We start from the raw sequence: 22,711 nt of genomic DNA on the forward strand, positions 1-22,711 counted from the left end.
AAGGGATAGCGATGGGAAAGGAAAAAATAAAAAGGAATATGATTTTGGGAAAGATTTTTTTAATGGTAGAGGGAAATGAAAATAGAGTGGTGATATAAAAAGGGGATAGGGATGTGAGGAAGCGGTGGACGAGGAGTATTTAAGGAAAAGACAAGAAAAAAAATTGGAGGGATGGGGTTGGTTGTGTATGGGTGGGATGGTGGGTGTGGGGATAGAAAAGAAGAGATCACGTTAGTTTTTGTGTATATATTATGGCACGGATATTTTGTAAGCTTAAAGGATTATTTAAAAAAAAAAATAATTAAATACTACATTTCATTATTCAAGACAGTTTTTTTTACGGAGTAGCGTTCTGTTTTAGCAGTAAAGGTAATATATTCCCAAATTAATGGACTGAACAAATATCTATATTTAGATTGAATGAATAACTTTGAAATGTTGTTTGAAGTCGATAGGTCTAAAAATCATAATAAAAGGTTTATTTTTACATGAAAAATAACCCAATCTTAAACAGAATTTATATACTAATTGAAGCAAACTTAATCACATATTATGCATTTTAATAGAATGATAACAAAGGTGTAACACAACAAAAATATGTAAGGATCAACACATGACCATAAATAAATGTAAACGTAATAAATGTAACTATCACCTTGTGATTGGATAACAGTTTTTTTTTTAAATCCTTGATGATAAAATTAATAATATAATGAAATCAAACAAACGAAAATGAAAATAATAATAATAATAATAATAATAATAATAATAATAATAATAATAATAATAATAATAATAATAATAATAATAATAATAATAATAATAATAAAGACATAAATGAACTTAAAGTGTAAAAAAAACCAAACAAAACAAAACAATTGAAGGGTGGGAGGTATAGTAAATTATTGGAAACTTGGATGCATGATTAATATGGCTGTGGATGGAATTGAAAAGAATAAAGTAATGTACAAAAATATAGGCACAGCTCCATGAACCAAAGACAGACATGCCGAGTTAATCTATTTATAACAGCCAATAGGAGAACGGGAAATAAGTTGGGTGGAAAAAGATTGAGTCGGATTCCGTTATAAGCTTTCATTTCCAATAGTAAGAGAAAAAAAAGCGACTGCTTCAAACATGGGATTTAGGTAATCAAAGAGAAGTATTAAAAACCGACAAAGATCATGAATTCAATATTCTGAAATAATGATAAAATGATCCCATCAACAAAAATGTAGAGTGTATTAAGATAAAATTGCAAAGCCCCCTTCATGACAAAGGGACCTTAGTTATCAACACGGTTTCTGATGAACGAGTATGCCTCGACGTCGAATATTATGTCTTTCTCAGTCCTTGAAGAAACGATGGTCTGTTGAGCTACGTCTGATTAAAAAAAAAATAATAAAGGAAGGAAAGAAAAAAAATCCATCAAAACTTAAAGTGGAAGATGATTCAACGTTGACTAATAGTTCGCTGGTTTGTCTTCATTTCTCCAAGAAAGAAATTATGCATATCAGTGTCTCCATTTCCTTCCCTGCCAATGGACGTCATAGAAAAATATCTCCAAAATTCAAGAAGCACCCATCGCACCACGTTCGCATTCATTATCAAGCAATCACCGAACTTTATGCCTCCTTCTCGCTTATTTACAATTAATCCGGATGTGACTGTCATCACCACTTAATCAACAATCTCTAATTTTTGTTGGGGTTCAATGAAAAAGTATTCAGAAACAATAACTGTTTCTGAAATTCCGCGACTCGCAATTACTAATTCGAATTCATGACCATTTTGTGTGAATTTGGAGAGAGGGGTTGAAAGTGCAAGATGTGCTGAGCAATGAGAATGTTTACAGAAAGAATAAGGAAGACGATAAGATAAAAAAAAATGGTATGTATGATATATGCCATCCATTCTGATAATTATCCATGACATTTGATTATGACATTTCAGTGACACGGGACTATAAAAAAAAATCGAAAACATTATTAGAACACATGTTTTACTCAACGAAATCAATTTCTGAACAATGCAGGTATGTTTATATTATTTCACATTTCTCGTATTCTTTATGTTCCCCCTTGAGACATTGCCAGTAGGTAATCTTTCACATGTTTGAAACTCTTATATATACAACCGACATTACGTCATACATATTCAAATGTCATTTGAACATTCATTACAGCCTATTTGTTTACAAGTATTGACGAAATAATACGTTAAACTTACTGCTCTTGGAAGAAGTTTATTCTTTCTAATTTATTATGACAGCTATCAGATAATTCATAATTAAAAAGAATACAATCGTGATAACGCGATTCAACAATCTTAGTCGTTTTATTTAGTCTTGATTCGAAAAAAATTCATTTCCTTTTGAACTATGAGGACAAGGAATAATTAACTATCTAACAACATCATAAACAATAAATTTGTTGAACGTTTCTGAAACGTAATGTGCCCTCCCCAATCATTTATCAAATGAATATTTACCAAACTTTATAGACCCTAGTGCAAAAATATTTTAAAATCTAATTTTTTTTAAAAACAAAATCTACAAAACATATAACCTAATCCAAGGTGAACGAAAGGCAAGAGGGAACAAGAAGGAAAAAGTAATAGAAAGAATATCAACCATTCTTTTGTAGCGCTCATGCAAATGGGTGAGTTCATAAATGTCTAGGGGTAATGAATAAATATTGAAAAAAAATAAGTACAAAATATAAATCAAAAGGGAGTGTCGTTTAGTATTGATAAAAAGAGGATTTGGGAACCTGTAGCATTAATGGATGAATTATTTTGAGACAGTGGGAATGGGCTCAAGGGAACAGGAGAGTATTGGATGAATGTTATGAATATTGTAATGATAATAGTAATGATAATAAGCCGGAGGAAAAAATACTTGTGTATAGTATATATACACACACACCGACACACGCATACACTTTGACTAAGTTGATACACGCACTAAATTAATACTTCTTCCAATTCAAGGGGGATATAAGAGTGGTAGAAAAGCGTTACAACAGCGAGGAGGCGTCGGTTATTGCTTGAATGAATGAATGAATGATTCCAGTTTCAAAATACAAAACAAAACAAAATCAAATAAAAAAATATTACATAACAAAAGGTGGATTTTGATAATTTTTTTTGGTGGATGGGTGGACTTTTATGGGTTGGGACAGAGCACTGAAGATGTAAGACAGAAGAACAAAACACCAAAAGCGGTGCAAGATTAGGAAGAACCAATTTAAAATATAAGGATGCCGTAGTCTTTCTTCTTTTTGTGGGTCGAAAGACAAACGATGTCTTTTGTAATGACTTAAGAATAAGCTTTTATGACAACGTTTCTCAATTCAGAGAAAATACAAACGCCTGAAGTATAAATTTGATGTAATAACTGTATTTGTTTTGCTTGCGCCTCAAAATGGGCCCCATTCTCCCTTGAATTCTCATTTTTTGCCTTGGATACTGCTGACGAATTGCGAAATGTAAAAGTTGGTGTTTCAATAAAACAATAGAATATTTTCCGGCACATTTGGCAAGAAACTATAACTATTTAAGTAATGTGGATAGCATAAAGGGAAGTCCTGTTTCTCCCTAGGCAAATAAAATTTTAACAGAAAAAAAAAGCTTAAGCAGATTGTGACTCTTATACCGTTGCTGATTCTATAGTAATAAAGACAGCATTCTTTCAACCCATGTTAAAAGAAGAAATGAATAATAATATTTTAAAAAAAAAAAGATAAAAAGAGGGGATCTGGGTGGAGAGACGGGCAGGCTGGCAGTGGAAGGAAGGGGAGACAATATGCAAATTGTATGTTAGGGGAAGTAAATTTCTCCCCTTTTCTAGATGGAATACCCACCCCTTGATGTGAGAGTAGAAGAAGTGGTAGTAGGGCATGGCGGGATCAGATCCCGTTCCCTAACACACACCGACCATTTCTTTCCTAGGAAGAGACAAACTTGCAAAAACAGGTTGGTATATGTCGACATAAGAGACATTCCAGGAACAGCAATACAGCATTGTTACATCAATACTTCCAGCAGCTTCGATACTTTGAGACATGACAGAGATCAGAACCCAAAAACCTCAGACCAAATAAATACTTAAATCATATCATTATTCAAATGGTCAGACGAAAAACAAACAACAAAACAACAAGGAAGAAAAAAATATATACAAAAAAAAAGAACAACAAAATGTACAAAAATTAATAGAATAAAATGTGTATCGGAAGTTGATCTGAAAAAAGGAAGAATTAAAAATTAGAACAATGCACACAATGAGCATGAATGAGATAATGACCTTCGTCACATGAGACCTGGTATTAGATTTTAAGGAATGTTAAGTACATTATGAATTGTTAAAAAGAATTCATCGGTATATGATAAAATCCCTGTCATAAATCTATATTAGCATTTATTTGGTGGGACTAAAATTGTAATGATTTGCAAAGTGCATGTTACTGTCTTTGGTTTTGGGACTAAAAATATAATTAAGAAACAAACACATAAAACAGTCAATACAACAAAATGTATCAATCATGTATATAAACATACCCCCGTTTTACACATTATTTATCATGCAAAAAATGCATTTCAGAATTATTGCTTTTTGAAGAGTATCGTAATTTCTCTAGTAAACATCACTCATGACATATCATACAACAGTTACACTGAGTGTAACAATATATCGCAAAGTGAATGTGTATCTAATTCGTTAAATAACAAACAAACAAACATATATTACTCATATCAATCGAATAAATAACTATTTATAATAACTGACAACATAATATGTTTTTTAAAAATAGTGTGTGCAAAATGAGTGCATATAGACAATGCGACAGCAATACAATTCACCAACGGTACATTTAAAAATTCGCATGAATAAACATACAATATTATCTCTCTCTCTCTCTCTCTCTCTCTCTCTCTCTCTCTCTCTCCCCCTCTCCATCTCTTTCTATATATCTATCTTTCTTTCTCTCAAATATTATATAGTCGTGATAAAAAAATACCCACCAACTAAAAATAAGTATATTCATTGAATAACATCAGCATCTCCCTTTCCCCTCCCAAATCTCCCTACCCTTTAATTTAGATATGATCTATAACAGAAAAACAGTGACAGACACAAACATAAAGAAAACAACATTCGGCAGTGTTCAGAACTATTCTTTTCTTAATGTATATCTCATCATTTCAAAATTTAAACAAAAGTCAAAAACATTGTAAATTAATTACTTAAAACGTAGGATGCATTAATCTTGACAGCAGTAAATGAAATACTTTTCTTTTTGTTTTGCATTATTTTAGTTGGTCTTTGGTTTTAAGATAAAATCTTGATGGTAATGATGATGACGATGATGATGATGATGATGATGATATGATGATGATGATGATGATTATGAAGATGATAATGATATTGATAACGAGTGCGACAAAAACAAATATGAAGATAATGTTTTTGAAATACAATGTAAACTCCAAACAGTTTCATTTGCAGTTTCAGCATTTGGGTTTTCTAAAACACCCTTAATGGTGAATCAAGAAGAGCAGCTACGAAAAAAGCAGCAATTAGTCATAGTGTTGTCACTATTTCGCAAATCGAAAATGTGTAAAAGCAGAGAATCATAACAAGGTTCCAAAACATTACGAATCTATTGCATTTAACACATTTCAAACACACTCGAATATATACATTATTTAAATCAAAAACACGCTACTTTGCCTGCTCCACAATATGGTCGAATTCTATACTACACATATCAATTCGTTGATCCATTTGACATAATATCAATAAGTTTGGTGTAGACTTGAGTGGATAAAATCTCCGGATTATGTGCTTCGTTGAATTGGTGAAATATAACTTCATGTACATTACTACATTTAAACATCTAAATGGAATTAATTGCAGACATACATTATTATTATAAATAATAATAATAATAATAATAATAATAATAATAATAATAATAATAATAATAATAATAATAATAATAATAATAATAATAATAATAATAATAATAATAATAATAATAATAACAATAATAATAAAAATCTTGTCAGAGAAGATTTAATTTTGTTGTCAATCTTCAAATTCTCCCTTTTCGCCTTTTTTCATATCCAGCTGTCCAATACATCTTATGATACTCTGCCATCTAATCTACAATTCTTATTCTACAATCGACCAATTGTCGTCTAACTGCATTTTACCTATTAGTTTCTATTTTCGTCCAGAATGATCAATTTCGTGGCACATTTTGTCTAAATTCTGATGAAGTCAAAGTGTAGTATTCAACTTTTCAGTCATTTTTTTCACATTCTAATTTCATACAGCCTTTATTTCCTTGGTGTTTTATAAAGTGCTAAAAAATCAGAAGTGGAGAATAAGATTTGTCTTTGTAGATTACGAATTGTTTGCCGACTTGATAGACAAATTCGATAGCACCACATCTTCAAAACAGATTGCGGATCATGATTTAAGTATGGTGCAGCAGAGGACCTTGTTTTCAAGAATCATGAAAAAGTATGGCAGATGAGTCGATAACTTTTCGGTATGAAAGCATTTTCCCGTGTACGCATAATTCATACCAAAGGCTACAGGAAGGGCCACCTTCAAGCTTTACCTATGGAGAGTTTATTGTGAAGGAAAGTGTAAAAAACACTCTTGTCATTAAAAATATTAACTTATTCCTGATTTTAAATGTGATACTTCTTTTAATTTCTATAAACGCTAAGAAAGACAGTTTACATCTGGGCTCCAATTTTTACTGTTTTGTCACCATTTGTCGCTGTTTTCATAAAATAAGTGTATCAATGAAACAAACTGGACTTAAGCCCAAGTTACATCGTAGTTACTGCAATATTGTCGAAAACGTCTGGTCTGAATTTATGACCAGGGAACTAATGGGATAAACTAAGTTTTGAAATAAATTTGATGTTGACAATGAAGGGCTATGTTTTTTAATGAGAAAAATTGAGATTTATCCCATGTAATACGACGCGATTCTTCATTTGTAACCCAATTCGGAATTGGGGTACAAGGTAGATTATAGTGTTTACCAGAAAAAAAACAATCCCAAATCATTGTTATATTATTGTTACAAAAATATGACCATGTAATATTTTCATTCTGGGAAGCAGTGTTTGTTTTTGCGTGTATGTGTAAAGACGATGATACTGGAGAAGGCCCAACCATGCGACGAAGGGTGGAACAGAAACAGTGATAGTGTTCATGGGCAGATAACTAGGATATACAACTGTACCTTAACCACAACCTGTGTGGCAGATGAAGATAGTGGTTATGAAGCAGGTTGCATGAAAATGAAGAAAAGAGAAATAATAAAATAAACCAATGAAACAAAATGACAAGTAGACATGATTGATATCTACTTTGTTCGATAAGACATCTTCACCAGTAGAGGCAATGAGTAAAATCGCAGTATACCCTTTGCCATAAAACCCATTTCGTGCAATAAAAGCAGGATATAAATCAATCTTTTTTATATTTGTGAGCCATAGCTTCGATCTGTTAATATTTTGGGATTAACAACATTACGAAAGAGAAAATATAAAAAGAATAAAAATTAGAAAATTAAAAAAGAGAAATATGTTTTAAAAAAACACTTAGTATTCCTCAATTAAATTGAAATCAAACTTTACAACTTAGGCTTTAAATCCAAACTCCAGATATTCATTCGCCCAAAATAATATCAGAATGAAGCGCTCAGACATTTCCGGCAAGGGCCGGACGCAACGAATTTGATGTCATGCTTTCCCAGAATCAAACATTACTTGAGTTGTATCACACACAGGCAAAGCGATATCGAACACCATATCGAGGGGACCATGGGTAATTTTGATCTCACAATGAATGATATCAAATCACAGCCTTGGACGGTAGGGTCAAGTGCTTTTGGTAAGCAGACCAAGAGCAACATGTAGACATACACAAGATCAATGCAACGAGACAGAAGACGATGGTGTGAGGAGAGACTGTTGTTTACAATAACATTTGCAAATGTGTATAATTGAGAACCATTTTATCAACTCCAGTTTCTTCGAAATACGCATGGATTGAAAAATCATTGTTTTGTTTTATGCAGGTTGAAAATTACAATTTTGAGATTAATTTCTCAAATATTTGCTTTACATTATCGAGTAAAATATTTCTTTTAGGGCGTAAAAAAAGCATTATTTTAATGCATAATCTTTGAAGTGTTAAAAGAATTATCAGACCTTTCAGACACGTTTCATAAACCTTGACGCATCGATTGAAAATTAAACTAAAGAATTGAATTCATCAGTAATGGAAGCTCCTACAAATAGTCATCTTTGTCAAAGTTGATGCAAAGACAAAATAGTTTCATCCTCAAAATGACTAAGAGTCGTATGCATAATGCATGGTCTATTTGGCTCATAATTAGTAATGCTTACTAATATCTATTGAATTTGCAAAATTGAAAATGTTTCAAATTCTCAAAATATATTTGTAGTTTCTCGATATCAAAGATAACATCATACCATACAATCAAAGTGTTACTTTAGGTTTAAAATATATTGTTTTCTTTATGAAAAGAGAGAGAGAGAGAAAATCAAATAAAGTAGTTGTTTTGCCTTACTCTTTTCTTATTTCAAGGAAATTAATTGACCATATTTTGTCGTTGTGCCATCTATGACATCAAACTGACTATCTGCAACGGCTGCATTTATGTAAACATAAAAAAAAACACTCATCGTTTTTATCTTTCAAAAAAACAATTTTATTGTGTAAATTGAACCTAAACATTAGCATCAATACTTTTATTTATATATGTAAAAAAAAAAATAAACAACAAAACCCAGCATTGAATAACATTCACACAAACACACATCAAAAGTGTATACAGATAGAAGCAGTGATGAACCTTTTGATTTCTGAAACCAGGGGTCAAGGACGAATACTGTGAGATCAAAACTACCTCAAAACTCCATATCTAAAGAATATTACGTCCGATAATTCGAAAAGCATATATATATATATATATATATATATATATATATATATATATATATATATATATATATATATATATATATATATATATATACCGATTACTTCTGCATTTTCTCACAAATTTTGTCTGTCCATTTGTCAACGAAATTTAAATCAGAAAGTGTCTTTGATGAAAGCATCGGAATGTTCTCATCATGGTAGTTTTTTTTGTTGTTGGTAATATAATTATCATTGCGTTTTTAGGTCTTAAATTCTACCCTGGTTAAAAAAATCAATATGGTTTAGTTACAAGAAGAGAATACTGTATAGCTTGATTCTAACATAATGTTAAAGAAATTATCAAACTGCTATTACTTCTATTTATATAGAGATGGTTAATGTAGGAAAAATAACAGCAAGTTGTAAATTCAGAATAGTTTGATCAGAAACTGTAATTTTTATAATATATAAAACAGAATAATATATAATAAAATATTGAATACAGAGATTAACAAGCCTAAAGTTTGTTACTGATAGAAAGTGAGAAAATAAATAAATGAATATACGAAACTTACAAACAAGTGTTAAGTAGTAAAATTCAGTCTACCTCAAAAGTTATTATCTCATATTTTAAAAATAAGTATGAAAACACACATTTATATTTGGCTATAATGGTATGATTTATCACGACTAGATCACTTGATTAAAATGAACACAGCAGATTATTCATGACTAAATAATAGAAAAGTTTAAAATGCAACATCGCATGGCTTGAAAAAAAACAACAAACAAACAATAAAAACCCAAACAAGAAACGTAAGTACCACCATATTTGGAAGACGCAATGTGTGTTAAGCATTCATTTAAAAAATCACTATTTTTTTCGCAGCACCTGATGTTACAGAGACGCCAAAAAATAATTACCTAATTTGTTTGTTCTAGGACATTTAAAATTCGATGTTTTTATTTCAATAATCAACAACAATAAGAAAATTAAATTAAATAACAAAAGAAAGGTAATTTCAATGTTATAACATAATTTGACTACCGATTGTCTCCACGGTGAACTATTTCCTTGAAAATACGATAGATAATTTACTCTTGCGAACTGGCTTTCATCATTTAGTCATTTAACCTTTTCTATATTTTATCGAAAAACCGAAATTTTATTATACGCTGGTTAAAATAATAAAATGTAAATAAAAGCTACTATATATTTTTTTAAAAAGCAAGAGACACGGAAAAATAAGTTAAAAAACAAAATAAAACGCGCGAGTGACCTTTCACCATGTTGCACCTATGACACTGCCACGAAAGATAGGTTGGAATTGGCTTGGGTATATTGGGGTTGAGGTGGGAACTGAAACTTTGAGAGAAATAGGCCGAGAGAAATGTGTCTTAAAACCTTTCACTTCACAATAACTTATCATAAAATGTCCAATTCTTATTTTCTAGTTGTCATATTTGACTGCATTGCTTATCTGTGGGGGATATTACAAAAATGATAACTACTGGTAGTTTTGTATGGTATTGATGTTGATTTGAAACAATATCTGTAAATTGTGATACGTAGATTAGGATGACCCCTAATTTGTCAAAAGTCTTACCTGAAATTTAAAAGACGTATCTGTTTACGACATTTAAACAAGCAGAGATCCATCTTAATCTATCTACATATTATATGAAATGAAAAGTTTTATGCTCCAAATTAAAATAAACCAAAAGCATTTTATCAATGTGCATAGCACTAAGGTAAGTCTTAACGCATACGCCTGCATAATCTACCCAAAAAACCAGACAGCAAGCTGGAATAACTAGCAAAGCTGACCTTTCCCAGAACAACATCATGAGCATACGTAACGCATTGCAGATAACGATAAAATACTTGCAGTTGTGTAAATTCATCATTTATCTCTCTTTATCCTTTTTCTGTCATGTACAACACGATGGTACATCTATCTTTATTTACCAGGAATATCCGAGTTTTCGTAGTCGAAAAATGAAGAACTACTGGGGTAATGGACAAAACATCCAGGAACTATAAGATCTAAATTTCCTATTGGCACACTTTATTTATTGTATTATATTTTCTTGGATTATATATTTGCAACAATCATCAAAATTGGGTTAAATATAGAGAGAGCAAGAAATATAACATGGGGTGTTATCTCAGTGTTTGCGGGGAAACTAAATATAGTAATTACTGTGGACTAATTTCATCTTCGCCATTCATGCAGTACTTTTGGAATGTGAGAATTTAATAGTATATAGAATGGTCTGTCAATGCTTAGCGGATCAAAAAAAAATACTTCAATGAAAATATAGATATCCTCTGAGTTACCGATATTGTTGGGGTTGAGGGTAAGATCTCGTTATATCTGATGTCTTGTTGATTGCATGGTAAAATTACCACTATAAATACGTAAAGGAGTTTTAATTTCTCATTAAACAGGAAATATCTGTTTCCTAAATAAATGAATTTTAATTTCTCTTTGTGAACTAATAGCATTTCAAAATCTAAATGTTTGAAAAGATATGATCAGAAACAATTTAAAAACTGGAAATATAATAAAATTGCATAAAACATAAGTGAGATCATTTTAAAAAAACATTGTGTTTCCAACTTTTTCTTTCATACAAAAAAAAAAGGAAAACAGGTCTCGGTGCCATAAAGTATCACACCATAGAAAAATCAAAGTTGTGGAGCTCGTAGAGGCAACCACCTTTAAATGCAATGGGTGTGAGCTGGTGATATGATATTATAGCACTACCTGTAGGCGGCGTTTTCGACGCTGCAAGTACAATTTCAACTGATTTTACCTTTTTGTATTGTAAAGTGAACGAATTGCTAGTGTAAAGCACGTTGAGCGTGGGGCTACGAGCTATAGCATTATACAAATTCTATGTATTATCTTCCATTAGTATTCTTGGTATACTTTATAACAAAAATGTAACATAATATGACGCAGGTTTTTACGTTTAAAATCATTGGAAGAGATCAGTTCAAAATACAATTATTAATTATTTAAATACAATCCTTGGTAGATAACTATTATACACTACAGTCAAAATCGTATGGTTTGTATGGTTTTAAGTACTAGCTGTGACTTAGTGATAAGCGTCTGTTCTGACTATGTGTGTTCAATAGCGATTTTAAATACATCTAAATCTTACGGATCCCTTTAAAATATGAGAGTATTTGAATATTAATAATGAAGAATAAATGATACAAAACACATTCCTAATTTATTTCGTTACTACCTTATTGAGTTGTCATTTAGTCTGATACGTCGCATATCACCTCTATTTGGCATTACCTCGGGTTCAAACAAACGCTGAAAATCAAATTTAAATTCTACATCATGAAATGTGTATTAACATTATGCTACTGGTAGAGAATACGATTATCTCCTCTTAAACTACAACCCCCCCCCCCCCCCCAAAAAAAAAAAAAAAAAAAAAAAAAAAAAAAAAAAAAACAAACAACAAAAACAAACCCACAACCCCCCCCCCCCCCCCCCCTAAAGAAAAAATTAGAAACGAACACAAAAAAGGAATAAATAAACAAAATAAAGCAATTAACGAAGACCGAGAATATCTCCACAACACCCCCCCCCCCAAAAAAAAAAAAGGTCTAAAAACATTTTTTTTATTGAAATCCACCAAAAGACAAACAAAGGTATAAACAAACAAAAAAAAAATCCCCAACAAAATAAAGCAATTAACGAAACCGAGAATATCAATTGCATAGATTTAACAATCTTTAAGTTTAAATCTTTAAGTTTCGACGTCTATTATACCCCGATATAACACCACTTTGCAGAGATGGGACAATTCTCGTTGTAACAGCAATCCAAATAATTTTCAAATACTTTTGAACATTCTAATCAGGGTCTACCTTTATCTTTTTTTGTTTTGTTTTGTTTTTCTTTCTGGAAACCAACATGGTCAAAGGTCAGAATAATAAATCATGAAAATAATTTTTAAAAAGAGAAAAAACAAAAAATCAAACAAACAAACATTAAAATAATATGTATCTTTCACAACTCATTCGTAAGCCGCATATCATAAATATCACAATTAGAATACGAAAGAACTAACAAATAATGGCGCTAGTTTTAATAAAATGTTGTGTACACGTAACTTGGACTCCCCACTCTTCTAATTAACTTTCCACGTCGATATCTACGAGATACGGCTTACGTCCTGGGTTGTGCAAAGTATCTAATAATAAAACAACGACAAAAGATATTATCTTTAAATAGTTGTCACGCCAAGCACCAAAATCAACTCCAAATTTAAAACTTGAAAATAATTTATAAAATCAAACTATGTACACGCTGTCACTCCTGATATGTACAGAATAATAATAATAATAATAATAATAATAATATAATAATAATAATAATAATAATAATAATAATAATAATAATAATATAATAATAATAATAATAATACAATAATAATAATAATAACAATATATAATAATAATAATAATAATAAATAATAATAAATAATAATAATAATAATAATAATAATAATAATAATAATAATATAATAATAATAATAAATAATCATAACAATAACCTCAGCGTCAATACTTGTGTATATATCTGATAATATTTAGATCGTCTATATGATTATTAAATTGTAATAAAAGTAGATGTGATTACCAATATGTTAATTATTATTGTGATCATCATAAATAAAATAAGAATGAGACTACATTACTATTGGCAGGAATATTTAAATAAATAAAGAATAATAATAAAAATAATATTTAATTGTATTCATTGGAAAAAAAAGAAGATAATCATACACGTTAGACAATAATATATATTGTGTAAATCTTAATGTCAAATAAAGCTGCTCATTAAATCGTTGAAAAACTTCACAATAAGTATGTATATATTTAGGCAGTGTGTGTTAAGTGAAAATAAAAATAAAACCGAGTTTTCTAACATATCATTATAATAATTAAAAAACCCAAAACAATTTACATTATATGACTTTGAGAAGGTACTGTTAAAATTAAATAAATGAAAGACTTTTTACATATCTTTTCATAACAAATTTGCTCTTTCTATATAAAAACATTGCTATTCTTGATTTGGAATTACAAAACGCCCCGACCCCCCACCTAACAACAACTCCTCTCCCCCCCTCCCCAAAAAGTGAGGAAAAAGTTCCATCATAATATTATTGCACAGAAATGGAATACTAAAATGGAATTTAGTTAGATGGAATTTTAAAGAGAAAAATAGACTAATAAATACTTATGTTTTCGTGCTGTCTAATTAATTCTTTTTTATTGTATCTAAACGTCAGTTAATCCAAGTTTGAATCGAATTAAGATATTATAAGTTTATCTGTGTATGTAAAAATATTTAAAGAAATTCATAAAAGTCTTAACAATATAAACAATATTTGAATTGTTATTTTTTGAATCGACAGTCTTATATTTATGAAAATGCATTATTAATCTTTATGTGCAATGTGTGGCAACCTATGCCAGTAAAGTGGATGCTGAAAAAGATAACGACGATGACATTTTTTTGGCTAGATTTGGCTATCAGAATATCACACCCTAACTAAAATATACATCTAGTCACTCAGTGATACTTAATCATAATCAAATTAAACGATAATCATTAATATGCAGGAGCAATTGAAAACAATATGACCGTCATTTGAGTTAAATTGAAAGTTCGATTGAGTATGTTGTAATATTAAGGCAAGGTATTCGCACAACGTGTTTACATGTTAAGTGTACGCACCAATGTATTATTAGAACTGCACAGACAGTTAGTAATCAGTATGTTATATTGTGGATATAACTTGAAACTATTAAATGGCCCGTTCTTAAAGTTTACTAAAGAGTTAATGGTATGACAAAAGATTCTACAATGTTTATCTTATTTCATAATCGTTTTTTTAAAATTATGGAAATCGAAAATAATATTTTGCCTCACAAATACTGACCGTCGCCTTCGCATTAAATGAATAAATGTTCTCTTTGTTATAATTTTCTATGCAGTCTATGGCGGATCCATTTGCAACGCGTTTTATTAGCATTGGTGCACAATTGCACTAAAAGATTGGTGATTTTCATAGGCAAGTGCTATTCGTCCCAACATACGAATAGTCACAACTTTCTTCATACACGCACACACACGTATGTACATGTTGCTTCATACATATTTAGATTAGTTATTTTTCTGCTAATTAGCTGCTGAAAGCATGAAAAGTTAATTTCACATAAAACTTCGTTGTGTGTTATTTACGATTCAAATCTAAAATAATCCTATTATTGCGCTGGTTATGCGAGAATATAGCAGCTATCGCATGCGCAATGCATTCAATTATCATCACGTTTCTATTTTGACGAATAGGGGACTAACTAATCCAATGTCTTTATCTGCTTAATTCTAATCTATCCAACATATTTTTCTGTTTAGTTGCTTGTCAATTGTAATGTTCTGAATGTGTCAAAAAAATTAAGTCTAACAATATAGGCTCATTATTAAATTCTTTTTTTAATTCGTGCTTATGCCCAATGCTACCCCCTCTCCCCCCCCCCCCCCACCCCTCCCCCAGTTATATTCTTCAAATAAAAAACACCAGTGTGAATAATGACAACTTCTAAACATAACATTCAATGACGATAGAAAACAACATTATATCACATATCGCATGCAGCAGAGCAATTACACATCGTACATATGTAAGTGACCAGTCGCCTTAAAATGGTGTTATATCGGCATTTGACAGATGCAAAACAAAAAAAAAAAACAAAAAAAAAACAAAAAAAAAAAAACCAAAAAAAAATGAAAAAAGAAAGAAAAAGTGTGTGTGTGTGTGTGTGTGTGTGTGTGTGTGTGTAAGGGGGGGGGGGGGGTGACAGGAAATGTGAATTAAAATTTTTTGTCAATGTAAAAAGATTATTTATAAAAATCTCATTTATTGTTCTCTGGTTCAATCCTAAATAACACCAGTTTCAGGCGACGGATTACACACTTCCATTAAATTTATAGCGTGTACACTTCTTCAACTAAGCTAAGCAACGAGAAGCATGAGACGGACAAAAACACAATATGAAGTAGAATACGCATTCTTTCATTGAAAACCTGTGATTATTATGCGTAACAAGACAAGCTGATATTATGTAAAACTTATTTGCAGGTCTGATAACCGAATTCACTGTGGGCCCATTGTTGTAATGGAAATCTCAACAAAAAAATGACGTAAAATATTGCCCATTAGAACAATGATAAACCGGGCCCATAATTGTGTTCGGATGTCAGACTTGCATATATTTTCACGTCGTGTATAACCCTTGAAGTTAAATTTTGAATAAATAAAATAATATTATTGTTACTTATATAATGTTAGCGTATGCATTAATCAGTTCTTTTAAACTAAAAGCGAATTAAGATATGTAAAAATGAAATAAAACAGAACAAAAGATGGCTAATTTAAATATAAGAGATGAAGCGATTGAAATAAAGATGAATGTTCTTGAATCTTCTAGCTATGAAAATGCAAATTAATCAGATCAAAGTATTTCGTGAAAATGATCTAGTCTTCGCTCTATTCACAAACGACTCTCTGTCTGTCTGTCTCTCTCTCTCTCTCTCTCTCTCTTTTTTTTTTTTTTTTCTTCTCTCTCTCTCTATTTTTCTCTCACTTTCTCTCTCATGCGTCCACCCCCCCCCCTACTCTTCTACACAAAAAAAGGCCCTCTCCCACCTCTCACAGTGCTCATGTAATCCGTCACTTAATTACCCTCTCTCTCTCTCTCTCTCTCTCTCTCTCTCTCTCTCTTTCTCTCTCTCTCTATCTCTCTCTCTCTCAAATGTAGAATTTCTTTTACTGCTAATCTCGCTCTATATATCATATTACAACACTGATGCTTTTGCCTTTTAAAGGTATAATTCATTAATACTCTAACCAGACAACTTCTCCATCAAGAGAACGGCATCAGTGATGTGAATTGAAATTCAATGAAGTCCAAGACGCATCGCTGTCATTGCTATATTGAAAGCAAAAACGCTATTTTTTGCAATTACCTCCCCCTCTCCGCAGTACAAATAATAATTAAACTGTATCAAAATTTGACCCCAAATGCATCATCTAAATTAGTTTAAACATAGCACCGTTCCATGCCCCTTCGGGAAGCATTGTGAAGACGCCCCTTGTTTAGTTCATACCAAGTGCAGATAAGTTCATAGGTCATTTTATTTTTCATAATTATAGAAACTCAGAATTGAACCATAAACACATCAGTATACTCTTATTCACCTTATGCAAATGACGAAAGAATTCATAAACATTTTCACAATCATCAACAAGTGCATAGCAGCAACATAAACATTCGCTACCAACAAGTAAATCATACAACAAAGAACATCACTTCACAATAACTGTACACCTATATAAAGTATTTGATTAACTCTAATCTCATCTCTTAAAGTTAAAGGCAAATTTTTCTCGCTCTACACTGGTACATCTGCTAGAAAAGCGGCTTTTCAGAGCCACAAGACCCATGGAGCCAGGATATGCCCCAATCGCAAGTTTTGTAGCGTCAAATTCCAATGGACTATAACAGTTCTTCCCACCATTTCAACCATTTCCAACACCAGAAGGTAAACCACATCATACACCTATAGTATAAGAGAATGCCTTAAATTACGGCGATTTTTGCAACTCCTAGTCAAAGAGCTTTGCACATGCATTAATCTTGTTCCGCCATATGAAACAAAACAAGACTTTAATTTTTTTTTAAAGTCGGAACTCTTTAATCTACGAGTTACAAAATTCTCGCGTGATGATGAGGGTTCTCTTTAATTCTTCGAGAGTTTTCCTCGCCTGGAAATTCCTACAATAATATATTATATCCTCTTGTCGTTCGCCTGTTCTTGTAGCTTCGGCTGACGATATTAGTATGTCAATATAAGCTCGTTGTAAATTGATTTGCGTCCTGAAGTTGAGCTCTACCAATGATTTGTTAAAGAACCTATTCGTAAGCAGAGGAAGCAACAGCCGCAGCAACTACGAAGTCAAAAGTAAATTTAAAAATCCCAACTCCTGGCTGTAATATAATCATGTATAAATCCTTGTCTTGTGAGTCTGTATCAAAGTGTGCTGTGCTACACAATGTAATATAATATAACATGATATTATGCAAGAGGTAGCAGCGATGCTGTGTATGTATGTATGCAATGAAATAACATATGTGACCAATCGACTCAAAACAGTATTATGTAAGGGTAAACTAGTAGCTGAAAGTTTTAATTTATCTCTAAAAATAAGAGAAAGTGTTAAAAGTCTATTCGTTTCAATTAAGAGAAATAAAATGTTTTCCTCAGTAGCAAAAATACAATATGTCATATTTCAGTTTATTTTGAACTATAACTCCATTTTTCGACATACGGTTAATTCTGACACATTACTGATTTGAGATGGGGGGGGGGGGGGGTCACAAATGACCCGTCGTCTCAAAACGTCGTTATGCCGAAATGATTTTGATGTTGAAAATTAAAGAAATAGTCAACTAAAATATTATGACACGCGGGCCAAGTTTACATACTGCACTTAGGAGAATAAACATACTTTCTCTTAGTGTAAAACGAAAGCAAACCTTTCATGGTTTTTTTCAATTTACATTAAACTTAATTTAACGGCCTCTGGTTTGCTCAGATATCATATCATAATACCGTTTTGGGACGATTGGATACATATCAATAATAATGGAAGAATCGACGTTCAAAAACCTACCAAGTCACATTTTCATCATTCAAAGAAAACGAATTCTTTTTTTCATCAATCATTTAGGAGTGACTTAAAGAGGAAAATACTTGCCTTGTTATCCTCGCATTAGAACGATGCCCGGAATGTTTTGAACCTTAAAATGTTCTCTAATGGTTTTTCTAAAGTATCTACATGTTCTCTAGTTATTCTAAAGTGTCCAAATTTTCTCTGGTGATTCTAAAGAGTGTAAATGTTCTCTAGTGGTTCTAAAGTGTCCAAACTTTCTCTGGTGATTCTAAAGTGTCGAAATTTTCTCTGGTGATTCTAAAGTGTCGAAATTTTCTCTGGTGATTCTAAAGTGTCCAAACTTTCTCTGGTGATTCTAAAGTGTCGAAATTTTCTCTGGTGGCTCAAAAACGTCCAAATTTTCTCTGGTGATTCTACAGTTTCCAAATTTTCTCTGACGATTCACTTATTTCCTATCTAAATGTGACTTAGCAGGTTTCGAAAGTCATTTCCTCAATAATCAATAACAATAATAATATTATAGACTGTCGAGGAAGCCAACGTTGAAGATCGTAGAGGTGTCGTCGAAGGCTGGGGGGTCTACCTGAACTGCTGTATAGGACAAAGGAAAAAAGACTGCTGTACCAACCTTGTGCTGATAAGGTACTGCGCCAGCCCGATGCACTCGGGGGAGCCTGTGATGGTCACTTTCCTGTCGGCAGACCCGTCCTCGGCGTTTGAGATCTTGATGTTGGCCCCTGATACTTGTCTGAATAGAAAACAATATTTTACGTCTTTACGAACGTGTCAGTTGTTTTGTTTGTTTTGTTTTTGTTTTGTCTTTAAAGGAAAAACCCAACTCCAATTAACTTGTGGACGTGGACAATTTTAATTGAAATCTCAAAAAAAGTGATATAATTTAGGCCTATTACCTCACACAGCGTTAGAACACTTTCTGGAGAGATTGATAGAAAATAACAATGTTATCGGCCTTATTGTTTTACACTTGATTAATTAAGGTGATGACTCAGGCTTGTGCCACTCACAGCGAGATTTAAACCCAAGACTTACAGGTAAAAATTCGGGGTTATTCGTCGATAAACCCCAAAAACCGCACAGAAAAAGTGCTGTAAACAGATTCATTTTATGTTTATACAAGTAAATAAATAAATTAATAAAAATAAATAAACAAACGTATAAATTAATAAACAAAATTGGTTAACTGCGGTTTTCCGACCTACTGACCTTATTTCATTGATCTTCTGGCCACCCCGGCCAATGATACAGCCAATCAAATCATTGGGAATATTCATTTCTTGGGCTTGGTGTCCGGCACTGGGTAGCGCCGGGGGTGGGGGGCCAGGGTTACCTGGGCGGGGGCTGTATTGTATCTGTGGGGGCAAGCCTGGGAGCAGAAGGGATGGAGGTGGCGGTGGTAGGGTAGTTGAAAGGGTGCATGGATGGAGAGGGGTGGTAGGAAAAGCAGAAGTGATGATGAGAACGGAGGAAATATGTAAAGTAGAGATGAAGAAGAGAAGAGAGAAAGGAGAAAAGAAGGATAGAAGAGTGAGAGGGAGAGAGAGAGAGAGAGGAGAGAAGAGAGGAGAGAAAAGAGAGAGAGATAGAAGGAAGAGGGAGGAGAGTAGAGAGGAAGAGAGAGAGAGAGGAGAAGATGAGAGTAGGAAGAGAAAGAGAAGGAGAGAAGAAGAAGAAGGGAGAGAGGAAGGGAGAAGAAGTGAGAGGGAGAGAAGTGGGAGAGGGAGAGGAGAGAAGGGAAGGGGAGAGAGAGGAAGGAGAGAGAGGAAGAGAGAGATAGAGATAGATAGATAGATAGAGAGAGAGAGAGAAAGAGAGAGAGAGAGAGAGAGAGAGAGAGAGAGAGAGTAAGAAGGTACAGAAAAAAAAATAAATAAAAAACGTTTATAAAAAGTTGAGATCGGATATAGACAGATGGGGTGAGAAAGGAAAAGATGTTTATTTGATAACGTGATGCAAATGGCAAAAGGGATTTAGTACAAGAAACAGTTGTGTGAAGTGAGTATTGTTTGTGATTGAGATCGATAAAGGAGATGGATATAAATAAAGGGGATATAGAGGAATTTGTGTGTGTGTGTGTGTGTGTGTGTGTGTGTGTGCAAAAGTAGAACATAGGATTAATAGAGACAGTTAGAAAGAGGGAGTGTGAGAGAGCGTGAGTGTGTGTGAGAGAGAGAGAAAGAGAGAGAGAGAGAGAAAGAGAGAGAGAGAGAGAGAGAGATGGGGGAGGGGGAGAGAGATGGAGATAGAGCGAGGAGAGGGCGAACAGAGGGAGAGATAGATGAAGGGAGAGACAGAAAGAGGGATAGAGAGAAAGACAGAGGGTGGGGGGGGGGGGAAGAGGAGAGAAAGATACACAGAAACAAAAAGAGAGAGAGGACAGTGTGTATCAGGGAATGAGAGAGAGAGAGATAGAGAGAGAGAGAGAGAGAGAGAGAGAATGAGGGTGTGGGGAAATAGAGATAAAATAAAGGACATTAGAAATACATTTTCATAAGATTAAAGTAGTAATATGTGCCCTAAATAATAATCTGAGACTATTTAAATAAAGACTTAATTCCTTCCCCAAATACAACACTGAAAATAATAATATTCAACCTATGTGTACTTACTACTACATATAACACACTTGATAATCAATAAATGCAACTATTAAAGGCTTATTATAAGATTATTATGGGATTCTAGCATTCGTGAGGTTGGAATTAAAAATTAAGATAAAGATCTGAACAAGTGTGTATGAAAGAAGTGCCAGACAAAGCAAGAAAGAAAAATACAAGAAATACAAAACAAAAACTATCCCCAAAAAGCAGTCGATTTCGAATGGGTATCGAACATCAGACCTTCTGATTACCAGTCAGATCAAAATTTAAATAGTTTATATTTAGTCTTTAAAAAATCGGATAAATGAATAAACGATAAAAAAAAAAATCTGAATCATAAGAAATAATAAATAAAAATAACATATTTTGTAAATGTGTAAAAAAAAAGGAAAAAAAAAAAGGGGGGGGGGGTAACACATCATGACGTCACTCACGAAATATCAGTGTCTTTTAGTAGAAGCCAGAGAGTAGGAAGTTTAGGGAGCTTTAAAAATAAAATAGCTTTAAGAGTTTTATTAACACTTGCATGCAGTTCTTTTTTGACATACATACAGTAAGGCAGAATAATATTCTCACAAGTTATGGGGTGTCAGGTAGGTACTGGGAATTCTGGGAATTCCAACAACTTGCAGGTCTAGCAAAGTTAGAAATTAAATATCCAGAGGCGTGTCCTAAAAGACACATTAAACCCTGGATAGTCCTGTCCGTATGAATTAGTTATTTATTTATGTTTATATCAATATTTAAATCAAAGTTAAAACACCATCTCTTTGTTAAAACACATCTTGATTAATGCATCTTTGTAATTTGACCCCAATATGAATGTTAATTTAGGTTATGTTATTATATCAATATTTTATATTATTTCCGTATTTGACATAGCATGTGGATGTATCATATTTTGTATTAATGACTTTATGTTTAGTTGTTACATTGTTGTATAATGATAATATTATGTTGATGTAGTATGTATAATGTTTCATTTGTATAATAATGTCACTGTATTATTGTTTCGCGCATTGAGCATCACCCAGTGATGAAAATGCGCGTTATAAATGTCATGTATTATTATTATTATTATTATTATTATTATTATTATTATTATTATTATTATTATTATTATTATTATTATTATTTCGAGAAGATTTTTTGATGAAAATAAAATAAAATGTCCTCTTTCAGAATATCACAGTGAAAATAATCTGGAGCAGACGTGAAGCGAGTAAACCAGTTGGATTATTTTTATTTTACCTTTTTTCTTTGAGGGACCGTCATATTTAATATATTTAATTCATCTGTTTTTTTTTTTTTATTTCTAAGCAGAACGAAGTCACGA

General features: G+C 32.1%; 1 protein-coding gene across 1 annotated transcript in view; it reads right to left on the reverse strand.

The window, feature by feature from the left end:
- The window catches only part of LOC144957602 (poly(rC)-binding protein 3-like), a 243,585-nt gene that overhangs the window by 6,202 nt on the left and 214,672 nt on the right, over positions 1 to 22,711 (reverse strand). Inside the window, 2 exon segments of the mRNA XM_078888945.1 lie at positions 19,386 to 19,505; positions 19,982 to 20,141. Coding sequence (XP_078745071.1) covers positions 19,386 to 19,505; positions 19,982 to 20,141 — 280 coding nt within the window.

Source organism: Berghia stephanieae, chromosome 12 (assembly GCF_034508935.2).
Source record: "Berghia stephanieae isolate SIO BIC M18660-M18661 chromosome 12, UCSD_Bste_1.3, whole genome shotgun sequence".
Taxonomy (NCBI): domain Eukaryota; kingdom Metazoa; phylum Mollusca; class Gastropoda; order Nudibranchia; family Aeolidiidae; genus Berghia; species Berghia stephanieae.